This window comes from Fukomys damarensis, unplaced genomic scaffold (assembly GCF_012274545.1).
Source record: "Fukomys damarensis isolate Sample0158 unplaced genomic scaffold, DMR_v1.0_HiC HiC_scaffold_23, whole genome shotgun sequence".
In the NCBI taxonomy this organism is placed as follows: domain Eukaryota; kingdom Metazoa; phylum Chordata; class Mammalia; order Rodentia; family Bathyergidae; genus Fukomys; species Fukomys damarensis.
The window spans coordinates 29,464,544-29,478,977 of record NW_022900935.1 but is presented as its reverse complement, the minus strand read 5'-3'; the positions used below and the strand labels follow the sequence as shown (position 1 = coordinate 29,478,977).

Sequence of the window (14,434 nt, the reverse complement as noted above, 5' to 3'; positions counted from 1 at the left end):
AGTATGTCACATTATCTGCAAACATATTAATTCTTGTAATATTTTTACCCTTTTGTCTGTACTTGACTATTTCATTTTTTGGTATATTCTGTTAATACAAGAGAAGTCAGATATCTGATTTGTGACTCAGATTGAGAATAATGCTTGACAATATTGTCTTTGAATGGAGCTAAAGCAGTCATCTATATAATCCAATCTCATTTTATGACTGGCTGAACTGAGATTTAGAAAGAAGAGATTAAAGTGTATTGAGGCCTTAGCATCTTCACTTAGGATGACCTAGATTATTATTTCTGCCACCTAGGAGTTTGGGGAAGGGCAAGTGTGGTTAAATAAGAAAGCATACAGGAGCACTGGGCCTAACACATTAAAGGTACTCAGTAATTTTTCTTTGCAAAGTCACACAGCTGGTTAATAGATGAGTCAGAATTTGGATTGCATGGGGCTCTTAACTCTAAATCACTCATTCTAGTACTTTTGAGCATCTTGGAAGTGATGTTTCAACTTTAACTCAAGGGTTCTTCAGAGGGTCAGAATCAATGTTTCTCAACATCAAATCTCATTTTTATTTAGTTCATGTGTGAAATAAATTAAGAACAGTGCCTGTTGGCACATAGAAAAAGTTCAATATGAGGTATGATCTAAAAATATAATAAATGCTTAATTTAAAAGAATATAATATAATAAAAGATACATTGCCATGAATTCCCTCTCAGAACACTACCTTTCTTGTCAAACACACTTATTCCATAAATCTTGCCACTTTCTGAAGTGGTTCTAGAAGTCCTCTTTCATCCATGCCTTTAGTTGTATGGTTGCAGCTACATCAAAACATTTACCTTTCATGGACATTTTGACTCTAAGAAAGAGCAGGAAGTCACAAGGTACTAGACTCAGTGAATAAGACAAATAACACGATACTATATTGTTTTTATAAGCCCAATTTTCCACTGGATGGCTTTAGCAGCAGTATTCACCATATTTTTGATCAAACACTGCAGACCTGCTTCAGAAAGTGGTAAGAATGATAGGATAAGTGTATTCTCAAAGTGAAGGATGGGAGTGTTTGAGGAGAGAATTAAGGGTAATGTGTCTTTTACTGTAATCATTTTTTAAAAATTTAAACATTCACCATGTATTTGTAGGAATGGCAACAAACCTATGGTTCCCATTTATACCTTATAAATTCTTTAAATGAATATCACAAGTGATGCAGCACTCAAGGATGGGTGAATGATTGCCAATAGGGTATTCCTAAATAAAGTTTGTTTGTTTGCTTGCAGTTCTGGGATGAATCCAGGGGACGGTGCTTGCTAGACAAAGCTCTACCACCAAGCTACGTCCCCAACTCTGGATAAATATTTTTGTTTTCAAACTGGAAAAAAAAATATGTTTTAAATTCTTTAATATTGCCAAATAGTTTACTACAGTTTAATTGGCAGTGAGTTTTCTGAATGTGTTTTATTCATGGTTGCTTTTTAGTGTTTAACATCTATCTATAAGGTTCTAACAGTGTGGCAGAGTCTGTTAAAGTGGCCTATAAAATAACAGTTTTCTGAAAACTATATATGCAAGTAACTATCTTGAATGGATTCATTGTAATTTTTCTTCTAAAAGATTTAAAACAATTTATTGTTTGTTTGTTTTTGTTTTTTTTGGTTTTTTTTTTGGTACCGGGGATTGAACTTGGGTCTTTGTGCTTGCAAGGCAGGCCACCAAACCACTGAGCTAAATCCCCAGCCCTAATTTATTGTTTTTACAAGGATATTTATTTGAAAAACTATTTGTAAGTCAACAGTGTTATAATGTGAACAATGCATGTTTGATTCTTAAAATAGTGTGTCATTTCTCAGCAATACATTGTTATAATCATTATTTCAACTACATTATCATGATTATTATTTAACTTTAATTCTGGTTTTATTATTAGACTTTGTGAAAGTGAAATTTGAAAGTACTGTTTGGTAAATGTTTCTTAATAAGGAGCTCCTTAAAAATGTCTCATTTTAAGAAGAGGACATTTCCCCAAAGTTATACATTCTGGATGGAAAAAGAAATGTGTCTCCAATTAAAGCATCAATGGAGATCACAACACATCTAATTAGAGTGATGTACCAAACCCATTTATACAGTTTACTGCCTATTGATAGGTCACTGACTACTGGGATTAGCTTGTTAGCCTCACACTTTGAAAAAGAACTGCAGGCATTCTTTATGACTGGGGAACTGATTGATTTAATGGATAGTCAGAAACTTGGTCAGTAATTCATGAAATAAAAATCAATATATCTGTAAATATAAATTTTTTCTTATTTTTTCTAGATGCATGGAATTATACTTTGACAGTTTTGCTGTGTACTACTTGATGGATCACAATGTATCACTGTCACCACTAATTATGTTTTTATCAATCTTATATATTGGTTATTTTTAATAAAGTATATCACTGTTTGGATTAAACAGTAATCATAGACATAAGGCAACCTGAACTTTGAAATTATCGTGAAAAATTTTATTATGAATTGCTTGAAACAAAATGTTTGTTTATCTAGACATACTTAATTGCCAGCAAAGAAAGCAATTAAAAGTAGCTGCAGAGTAAGAGGCCAACCTTTGTTAAACATGGTTTTAAGATTGTTACAGAACTTGTGGTGATGATAACATGGTGTCTTGAGGATGTTAACAACTGTAGCAGAGTGTTAATTAAGAATGATGTAATCTGCAGATCAGAGTTATTAGTATCATATGTTAGTTTAACTGGACAGGAGCAAAACCTAGTTTCAGTTATGATAATAAGTCAAGTCATATTTATAGTGCAAAGATTAACATTTTATTTTTATGCTATTCCTGAGACAATTTAAAAATCCTGAATGAAATACAATCATATGTAAACATCAAGGCCCTGGCTCATTTACATATGTGCCAGATTTTCAAACTGATTGCTATTTGAACCTAATCTGTCATTGCTGGCTGCATTAGCTACAACAAACATTACATTTACATATTGATTTCTTATTTTGTTTTAGTGTAAATAATCCATAATTATAGTAAATTTGGTATTTTGTTGACAAGAGCTCATATGACTGCAAGTTTAGAATAGAAATTTAAATTGCCATGTGTCATGCTTTTTAATCTAAAATCTAATGTATCTAAAAGGATAAAAAGATCCTTGTAGATCACAAAATATTCAAGAGACAAGAGCAAAATAATTTAGTGCCTTTTAGAAATAAATTACAAAGTATTAATGAAAAACACAATAAATAGTGTATTCTAAAATTAGTTACATTCTTATAATAAAATCAGTTTGAAAAGAATTGCTATTTTTGCTTCAGCATCAGTCCCTATTTTAAAAATAAAATCTAAGGTAAATGAACCAGTTAATCATTTTATATTGATAGTTTTGTTTAAAATAACCAGTGCAAGAAAAGAAATAGCATATACTGCTTCAGGAATGAAACAAGACTTTTTGTCTCTGTATTGGTGACTTTACTCATCTTAACTACACATGCAACATTGATTTAAGAAATAAAATTTTACTGTTCACAACTCATAAGTGTTACTGGACAGTGTTAATAAGTAGCAATGGAAACCAACAGTTCCCATTTACACTGATAGAAAGTCTGTTGTATGTTTGAAGTTAATATTGAACCCATTGAACTGGAAAAGAATAGCTATTAGGTTATTTAAGCATACTTTTTATAGCTAAGTTTTTAAAGTGGGAATGTAATTTACGCACAACAAATACACAATTTTTAAGTGGTGCCAGGCTATATGAGTTTTGACACAAACATACTGTTTTCTGCCTGCATTTTAGTACATGAGATTTCAATTTGGAAAACATTGGATGTAGGTGTACAGGTGTCTTAGCAAGCATCCAGTTTAGAAGCCTATTCTAAATAGATGATACCTTTTTACTTTAGTTATATAAATACAGAAGCCCTAAAAGCTCTTACGTTAGTCATGTTAGGCTGCTATAACAAAATACAACAGACAGGCTGGTTTAAGCAACAGACCTGTCTTATATAGTTCCAGAGGTTGGATGAACTCTAAGATCAAAGTGCCAGAAGATTGATTTCCTGGTGAGGGCCCTCATCCTGGTTTGGCTTCCTTCTTCAGTGTTTTCACACATTAGAAAGAGAAAAGGCTGTGGTCTCTCTCAGTCTTCTAAGAACACTAATGCCATCACAAGATCACAGCCTCACAACCTTATCTAAAACTTAATAATTTCACAAGGGATCCATTTCCAAATAATATCATTATGGGAGCTAAGGCTTTAACATAAGAGTTTTGGGGAAGACTTAAAGTCCAAGTATGAATTTATCTAGTTGTTTAATTTTGTTATTTATACTTTATAGTAGAGAGTGCCTGCCCTAGAACTGTAATGTTTTAACAGGTAACACCCTGGCCAAATCTTCACACTAAAGACATTCAAAAGGAATTCTGGATGTGGGGAATTGGGGGAGAGGAAATCTTTCAGTTAGTTTTATTATTCTTGGTTCAAGATAACCCTCCCTTACTGATATTGGTACCCTAAGAAGTGGGGCTGCTGCTGCATGGCATGAGGGAAGCCATTCTTTTTTATTCTTCAGGAATTAGTGGCAGAACTCTAGCTATATGGTCATCAAAATGGTTGTTTTAGTACCATAATGTAGCCTTAAGTTAACCTTAAAAATACCACTATATCGTACATATTAAAATAGCCTTTAGCTTTTTCCTGATTTGCTGAAATCCTCTCTAAATGTGAAGTTAACTCAGTCAGGACAATGAAGTCTGAACTATTACATTTGTTTTCTCAGTGTTGTTTAAATTTTATCAATATTTGACATATGAAGGCTAATAATACATGGCTTTGCATATTTTTATGTATAAAATGCCTGAACTAGAACCTCAGTTTTATTTATTGGAGTTTATGTACTAAAGTTTTCCATATATAATTTTCCTTATTAAAAAAAAAAGAGGTGACTGTAAAATGTATTAATTAAGCCATTGAATTAAAATTACATTGACATTCACTAGGAGGCAGGTATTTTACAGGTAATTTCTATGTTCTTGATAAATATTCATAGTTAAATTGAGAGTATTACCTTTCTAGACATAGATGGTATTTTGCTAATAAGAGTATTGGAATCTCAAGACTTGTGGACAAAGAAGAGAGTAAAGATGTTTTACTGAAATTATTTCTAAAGCTGTGTGAGTGGCTTCAATATTAATACTTTAGTTATATTAAGAATTGTAGTGAATTGGTTATTTATTATTTTAGATTTCCCTGTCTTACGTGCTACTTCATTTCCTCTAGTCTTAAAATTGAAAAATTAGTTGACTATAGTGATGTGTGCCCTTGTAGTCCCATCTGCATAAGAAGCTGAGGCAGGAGGGTTGCTTGAGCACAGGAGTTTGGGGCCAGCCCTCACACTATAGCAAGATCACATCTGTTTTAAAAAAAGAAGTAAGAAACTTGTTGGAAGAATTATGAGATGATCTATGTGAAAAAGGTCTAGTACCTTGACTACTAAGAACTTAATATTGTTAGCGCTTCATTTTGTTGCAAATAGTGACTACATCAGATCCTAGTATATGATTTTGGTTACATTTTAAACATTCATTTCAGTCTGCATCTTAAGGTAGAACAAAAGCTAGTAGCTTTAATGGCCCATATCTATTTGTAGAAATAAATATTTGTTGATAATTGCAAATATGCAAAAGTCATAATAGAGAAAAAATTTAAAATCAGCGAGAAGAGAATATATGTTCTATCACGTATAATCATTGCTTGCACTGAGTTAAACGTCAAACTGCTCTGAAAAAGTTTCTACATTTTACCTTTTCCAATTCCGTGAATTATTGAGAAAACATGCCATTTAAAACAAAAACAGCCAGGCGTGATGAAGCATGTTTGTAATCCCAGCACGTGGGAGGCTGAGGCAGTATGATCACAAGGTAAAGGCCAGCCTTGGGAATTTAGTGACACCCTGTCTAAAAATGGAGTGGGGATGTAGCTCAGTAACCAAACCACCCTTGGTTTCAATCTCCAACATCAAACAAAAATTTAAAAAGTGTTTCATTGTTTTTGTTTTGTTTTGTTTTTTGAGACACAGTCTCATCATGTAGTTTACGCAGGCATTGAACTCATTGTGTAACCCAGGCTGGCTTATAAACTCACAGCAGTCCTGCCTCAGTCTCCCCAATGCTGGGATTTATAAGCATGTACTTGTAGCCCAGCTATATTTCATTATTTCTAAAGTAACTATTTTGGAGGGCCAGGGTTTAAAAAAACACAAAAAAAAAAAAAAAAAAAAAAAAAAAAAAAAAAAAAAAGTAGCTATTTTGGTCGACAGTCCTTAGACTCTAAAGATCAAAAGTTGAAGGAGAATGAATGGCTGCATCTTGAAGTTAAGAGATTACATCAGTGTGGTTTAACTGTGGATGACTCTCTTTACCAGGCAGTAGGAGGCACTGTTAAGAGAGAGCTTTGCTCCTGGATGTAGCAACCAAGACCCCAGCATTGTATTAGCTCATTAGCTCATAGATTTAGCAGTTATAATCAATTTGCCGTCAAAGTCTTTGTAAATTATATAAATCGCCATAGCAACTTCCCCAAATTCTCTCTCTCTCTCTCTCTCTCTCACACACACACACACACACACACACACACACACACAGAGTTTATACCCTAGCTGCTGTGAGAGTATCCATTATCTAATTTATATATTCTTTTATTTCTGTAGTACCTTAGGAAAGTTAATATTAGAGTTCTTTACACATAGCACATAGTGAATTATAGTATGTTGGTCCACTAATCCCTCAGTAAACTCATTGAAGGCAGAAATACAGTCTTTACTTGCCTTATACCTGGAGGGAAAGTCATAAAAATGTAATCATTGGAGTTAGACCTGGGAAACTTACTTTATTTTATGATAGTAAACAAGTAACTATATCAATTTTTTCATCTGTAAAAAGTAGCTTGATAAAGTTGACATGAAGCTCTTAATGCCTCATATATGCTGTTTAGGACTAGCCATTGTTATTTAGGACTAGCTATTGTTAATAACTAAGTGAATGGATCAGGGTAGAATCTGAAGTGAAGATAATACCTTTAAACAAATCAGTCCCTAGGATCATGCATGTGGGGCTCAGCCCCTCATAAGACTATATAAAAAAGAATACTGTTAGTTTGGATAAATCAGGCATAATACACAGTTATATTTAGTGATAAACAAAAATTTGCCTTGTAAAAACTCCTAAAACATAGAAAGTAACCACCACAAAAGTGCTATAGATCTTCTTGTTGATGTTTTGTTATCATGGTGAGATTTTTAAAATATGGGTACCTCTCAAAAGTGTTTTATTTTCAGTAAGTTATAATGGGTCATCTTATATACAAAAATATGCACTAAATATTCCCCATTGGCTTTTTATTTATTATTCATAACTCTGAAGGAAGAATTAATTATCTTTTTCCTAAAGAGGGAACTGATAATTTAGAGTAGTTTTCTTCTTAAAATAGTGCCTTGTATATGGTAGACATTCATTAAATACTGTTGAAAGAATGAATGATTTAGCCGGGCATGGTGGCGCATGCCTGTAATCCCAGCACTCGAGAGGCTGAGGATGGAGGATCGCTGTGAGTTCGAGACCAGCCTGAGCTACATAGTCAGTTCCAGGGCAGTCTCAGCTACATAGTGAGACCCTGTCTCCAAAAAAAAAAGATTTACTTGTCAAGGTCAAACACCTAGCCCTACTAGATTTGGAATTCAAGTCTGGCTGTTTAAATCCTACATACATTTTAAGCCTTCCCGTCATTTCTCCAACTCTGTCTCTCCAATATATCACCCCCACAGCAGTGTAGGAATTAGAGAACTAGACCAAATTTTTGTTCTTCTAATATAGCCTGGCAGTTGATGCTGATTTTAGTGAACCAGTCTGCAAGGTTGTAGCACAAGTCTGCCAGTCAAGAACAAGAAACATATCTAAGGAACTGCTTGAAAGCAAGCACTAAGAATATTAGACATATGCATGGATGCATATGTAAAGATAAAGGAGGACCTATACAGTAACCAAGTTGTCTGAAACTGGGGTCTTTATGCTTCCATTTGAAGCCTGTCATAATATTATAGGTCCATACAAACCTTTCTTAATATTCTGTTACATTTCTTCATCAGTTTGTGTACTTTTCCTTTTATTCTCCAGTCTCCATTTCTGTTTACGCCATCTGTCTGAAATCATCCCCCATATATCTAATTATCAAATACTGTCCATTTCTTTGTAGTACTTCAAAGTGCTCTCCCCTCTCTACATCCTCACATCTATTTGAATCTCTCTAAATAGTTTACTTTGAGGTCAGTGATTATATCTTTTGTCCCTATATTATTCTAAATAATATAAGTCAAATAATTATAGAATGTACAAATTAATTACGAACTTCTAGCATGCAAATATCTTGTTCATCATTTTGTTCCCTAAGTAGCTCAGCTTTGTGGGAAATAGGAAGTTTGATTTAAAGGGCATAGAATTAAATATAAGTTACAAACTATATTCTCTATAGTTTCATGACCTTGGAAAATTAGTTAACCTTTCTGAACTACAGTTCTGTGAATTAATATAACACTTTGGGGCAGGCTAAAAACACACAAAAAAAGAGAATCAGTAATTACTTGCAGTTCATAATATGCAAGACTGTTCCTTAAACCTTTATAGGATTAAATTGAATCACATTCTAGTATGTTGGTTGACAATGGCTATATTAATTAATAATAGCATAGTTGCCTTCAAAAACATCTTGGATTTAAGACTTCCACACTTGAAACAAAGAAAATTGTATAAGACACACTTTAGTCAAGTGATAAGTAAAGTATGTGGTATAGAAATTCAGAGGAGAAATTAGGTTAATAGTACATACAGATATTTGGCCTGAATGATGTTCTGAAAGTTGTGTAGTGCTTCGAAGGAGAGCAAAGAAAAGGAGGATGAGAACAATATGAACAAGTTGAAGTATGGTGTGATTTTTTTTTTTTGACATTTGAGGAAGTCCTCCTAGTTGTAGACACCTAGAGTTTGGAAAATAGTTGTGTAGTATCTGTGAAGGGTGATGACAGTTTGAGCAGGCTTTCCATTACATGCTACTTCAGCCATACAGTCATTTCATTTAGATGTATTGGACGTTAATCTGGCTTGTTGTTTAAGCCTTCTTTCTGACTACCCTTCTCTCCCATACCCTTTATTATAGTCGCATTGAACTTTTTCCTGTTGAACATGGTCATTTTTCTGGCCTTACTGTACTTTTTCCCCCCTGCACCAAGGATTGAACCCCAAAGGTCTCATACATGCCAGCAATCATTTGACCACTGAGTTATATCTCAAGTTCTGGCCTTACTACGCTTAAGATCTCAGTAGCATTGGCATAATTGCTGCAGCCCTTCTAATCAAAAGTTACTTCTTTTGATTTTTATACTAGGCTTTAAAATTTTTTTTTCTCTTAACTCTTGATTGTCAATCTCTTTTATTTTTTTTACTTTTTTTGGTACCAGGGATTGAACTCAGGACCTTGTGTTTGCAAGGCAGGCACGGGTGTCAATCTCTTTTAAACTGACTCCTTCCTCTTTATTTCAAATGATTGGAATGCCCTAGCCTCCACTTTGGCCTCTGCTTTTCTCCAGGTGAGGTATTTCCCTAAGTGATTTGTTCTGGTCACAAAGTCTGAAATACCACCTGCTATTGACTCTCCTGTTCTGAGCTCTCTCGCTTATCCTTTGACTCATATTCAACTGTGTATGACATTTCTTTTTAGGTGTCTGATAAGCATTTTTAACTTAGTATGAGACTTTACTCTCAATTTCCTAACTGAGGTTTCCTTGTTGAATTCCGTTCTCTTGTTTGCTCAGGCCAGAAACCTTGGGGTTATATTTTTACTCTTGTATTCTAGCAGTAAACTGTCCAGCTTCTACCTCTTAAATATTTTCTGAAGTTTATAGCTCCTCACACCATCTGTCCCTCTTAACACCCTAGTTCAAGCTGCCATTATTTCTTTTGAACAAGTCTCCAATCAAGTCTATCTTCCTCTCTCCCTTTTCCAGTACTTTTTCTTTGAAGCCCTAATAATCTTGTATAGATGTGAGTGTCGACTCTTACCATTATCCTTTGTAAAATCCTCCAATGACTTTCCTTCACAATTACTACAAGGACCTCCATGATTAGATTCTTATGGATCTTTCTATCATCACACCAGCCTCAACTTTTATGTCACTTCCTCTGAGATGCCTTCTTTTACTGTTCTGTTGAGAGCATTTCCCTTGACCCTATTACCTTGTATTTTAGAATTACTCCTGTTTTATTTTCTTTACAGTAGTTAAATTGTCTAGGAGTATTTATTCACTTACTTGATCTTTGTCTTCTTTATTAGAATGTAAGTTTCAGGAAGCAGGGACTGTATTTTTCTTATTCACTGCCGTTTACCTAGCAATTGGAATAGTGTCATGAATGAACATAGGCAAGTGCCCAGTAAGTGAATGAACGTGTCTTTCCACTTATTTTTTTGTGTAAAAAGTTCTGCCTTTCTCTATTCCTCCAAACAAAATGAAAACATCTTATTTCTTTTAAATGGTAGACTCTAAAGTCCTCCTCCTTCTTCATACTTCAGATTCACTGAAGCTTTCCTCTGACTCAGTACTCATTTCCTTCTTCATTTCTGTTATTCTTTATTTTTCAATTTCTCAGTAGTACATGCTACATTATACTATAGTTATTTATATATTTGTCTGTTAGACTGTTAGTTTTTCATGGAGAAGAACCATGTATTATTTGAATTGGTTTCTTTAGCATCTGAAATAATGCAAGGCATTGAGTAAATGTTGATAAATAAATGAATCAAAATCTTAACTCTAGTGGTAGTTTTTCAGAAGGCAACATTGCTGTGAGAGATATAAAGATGAATAAGATTCTCAATTTATAGCTATTCGCAATTTATTCATTATTTGGTAAATATGTCATGTGCCCAGCATGTGCCTAAGGGCTAAGGATACAGCCACAAAGTTCCTTACCTCAGAAGAGTATTTTAATCAAGTATGATTTACTTTGATTTTTATCAGTAATAGTTCACGATACAGATGTATTTTTAGTCTGTAATTAACCTGTGAACTCTGTGAAGATAATAGGACAATTTCTCTGTCTAATTTAATCTTGGTGTTATGTATATGTTTATCACATAGTTATAGATTGACAAAGGCATATTTAGGTAGTATACCCCAAATATTTCCCTGATGCTATAGGTATGTCTAAGTTATACTTTGAGGCAAGAGTACAGGTTACTCAGACATATTAGTGACAGATTTTTATTTTTATTGTTGGTGAAAACAGTGTTTCTTAATATTAACTCAGAAATAGAATCATGCCACTTATTTATGTGGCTATTTTCATATATTCTTTGTGGTTCTTATGTGTTTCTAACATTTTGAAGTTTTAGCATAGAGTTTAAAAAATGTCGGTCTGAATTCTCTGACTTCTGAATTCTATATATTGCTGAGTCCTAAGTGAAATCACAATTATTTTGAAGGAATTTTGGTTTAGCAATGAAAGTTCTATAGATTTTTATTAACTCCTGAATTTTGGCTAAAATTGCATTCTGTTGTACATTATTCATGAGTATAAACAAGTTTCACATTTCTGTTCCTCTAGAACAACTATTTCACATAATCATCCAGAGTATATATTTTACTAATATATTTGGAATTGATAAAATTGATAGTACCTGATGTATATACTGTAAGTAATAGCATATGACTTGTAGAAATGTATATGTATGCAAAGTATTTTGGAACAGATTGGTTGAGAAGGAGTTAACAGGTTAGCTCCCCTTGGTTGTTCTCAGCATGCTCTCTTGCCTTTAGGAGCTGAAAAGATGATAACATTGGGCCCGGACATGCCTGTGTGGAGGTTAGGGTACTCCTGGGGTTTTTGCAGCTAGCTGTAAAGCAAGCTAGAACTTGTTCATCTCTGAGTTTCTTGTTTTTCTTTCAACCCTTTCAGTGCCCTGCAGGAGTCATTAAATCAAAACTTCATGCTGATCATCACCCACCGAGAAGTCCAGCGGGAGTACAACCTGAACTTCTCAGGAAGCAGTACCATTCAAGAGGTGAGTTATATCTCACAGCTAAGAAATAAAGGTAGCTCATTATAACTAATGTTGACCCTGTTAAAGAGGGCTTATCTGTTCTGGTTGGAAACTCTCTTTATGTTTCATTATTGGGTTCTTAATTTTAATTAACTGGAGCATCAATGATTACTGTAGACACACTAAATGACTTGACCTAGAAAGATAGATGTTGTAAATAGGAGCTCTTGACAGTTCTTAAACTATTGTACTAAAACTTGGTTTAAGAATAAACCATTTATTAGATATTTCATGGTTTTATAGTAAGTATCCAGAATACTAATTTAGAAAGTGTTGACAACATTTGTTTTGGAAGATCTTTATATCTTATTTTAAGAGTCACTCTTAGAGATATTATTTATTTTTATTGTGTACTCTTCTGTTTCTGAAAGGAATTTGAGGAGGCTTTTTAAGGCAGCTCAATCCTAGCTTTGGACAGTATTTGTATCACGTTGTTGAGACTTCCATTCAACTCTGAATATCTGAGAAGAATCTGTTTATCAGTGTTGTCTTCAAAATGTCCGAGAAAGGCCACTTTTTCAGAATAGAACCTCTCCTGAGAGACAAGAGGTACCTTCTAGATATGCCTTTGGCCCACCCACCTAAAAGCCAATAATTTCTCTGTAGAGGGAAAAACATTTAAGGCTATGACAGGACTTACGTGTTCAGTAACAGTGAAATAGTGACTGTGTTGTTATATTACTGCCGCATAACTTACGAAGGCAACAGTCATTTTTTTGTTTACTAATTTTTAAAGAGAATCTTGGATTTATTTCATAATTTTCTCTTAGACTATTTTATGTAAAATAATTACTAATGGGTCATCTTGGAAGAATAAATTATTCTCACCCTAATGATTTTTTTAGAAGTACATGAATTGTCTCTGTAATAGCTAGATTATTAATGGTTTCCATATTTCATGTTTTGTCAATGAATTTCATCTTTTGAGTTTGGCATAAGTAACGCATTACTTTATTTTCTTTATTGAATAGTTTATTGACTGTTAACTAAAGTATTTAACATTTTGTTGACTCCTAAATTGAACCATAGTTTTACTTGATTTTTTTTTCAGGGTTTTAGTGTATATAAATTGCCATTTTATTTTTAATCTTTATTAATTTGTATTCTGTGCTTTAAATTTGAATTTTTAATTTCTGAAAAAAATGATTTTTGTTTTTACATTAAAAAATTTTAGTATGGCTCTATGTTGGAATTATTACAGGGTGAATGTAATAGTAATATTGAAATTATATAGGTCATTGTTTAATTTAGCAAGGAAATTAGGTTCCAAAATAACTCCAATTTAATCAATAATACAAGGTAAGAGATAAATTTCATTCTTTGCTTTTTTGAAAAGATTTGCTTTTTTGAATTGAAGAATAGTATAATGCATAATGGATTAAAAAATCCTTTTTTTTTCTTTGGAGATTTTCATAGCTAAAATTTTTCTTTTCTTAAAAAAAACAAAAAGCAAAAAACAAAAAAACAACAACAAAAAAAACCACTCGGTTTCTATAACTATGGTGTGTTTCGGTGTTCTCCCACAAGAGGGCAGAAAGGACTATTAAGCCTAAAAATACCATTCAGTGTTTTCAAATTAGCTTCTCTTATATTAACAAAAAGGAGCATAATGGCCAAGTTATTGTTTGATTTACAGATAATTGGCATATTGCAGGGAGGAGACTTAATTTCACCCTTTTAAATTAAACAGGGAGATTTAAAAAGACATAAAATATTCATTAATGTTCGGTGATTATAAAGTAGTGGCATATATTTATTTTGCCTTTATTACTGTTTCGATGGGAAAATACTGCAAATATTTCCGAAATCGAGTTGGCCATACTGACAAGTTGAAATGTTTAAGCAGCGTTAATGCAATCTGCTCACACCTGATATCCTATGCAGAATGATTCAAAATGACTACATCAATTATTAAAAGAAATATTTAAAATTCTGTAAATGTGCCATAGTGTGCCACAGTTGGCTGAAACTGTTCTCTGTGGCATAGTATTTAGATTATCAAATAAATTTTAAGCTTCAAGGACTTGAAAACAGTAAATCTTTTCCTACTACTTTCTGTCATTTGAAAGATATTTTAGAAATATTTTTGCAAAGACTATTTTTATGTATTTCTTGGCAAGAGTTTGGTTTCTTCTTTTTAAAAGTTATTTTAAAGTAACATTTTGAAATAGTAGTTGTCAAGAAAAAAGTAAGTGGAGTTGTTTCTAATACTTTTCTGTTAATAGACAGATCCACATGGGCTGTTTTATTTTGTATAATTTAGAAAAGGAG

The 14,434-nt window shown here is 33.1% G+C and overlaps 1 protein-coding gene across 1 annotated transcript in view; it reads left to right on the top strand.

Annotated features, from left to right (window-relative positions):
• Faf1 (Fas associated factor 1) overlaps positions 1 to 14,434 on the top strand; it is a 401,181-nt gene that overhangs the window by 163,794 nt on the left and 222,953 nt on the right. The window contains exon 7 of the mRNA XM_010610286.1: positions 12,019 to 12,124. Within this exon, the coding sequence (XP_010608588.1) occupies positions 12,019 to 12,124 (106 nt within the window). The remainder of the gene's footprint in view (positions 1 to 12,018; positions 12,125 to 14,434) is intronic.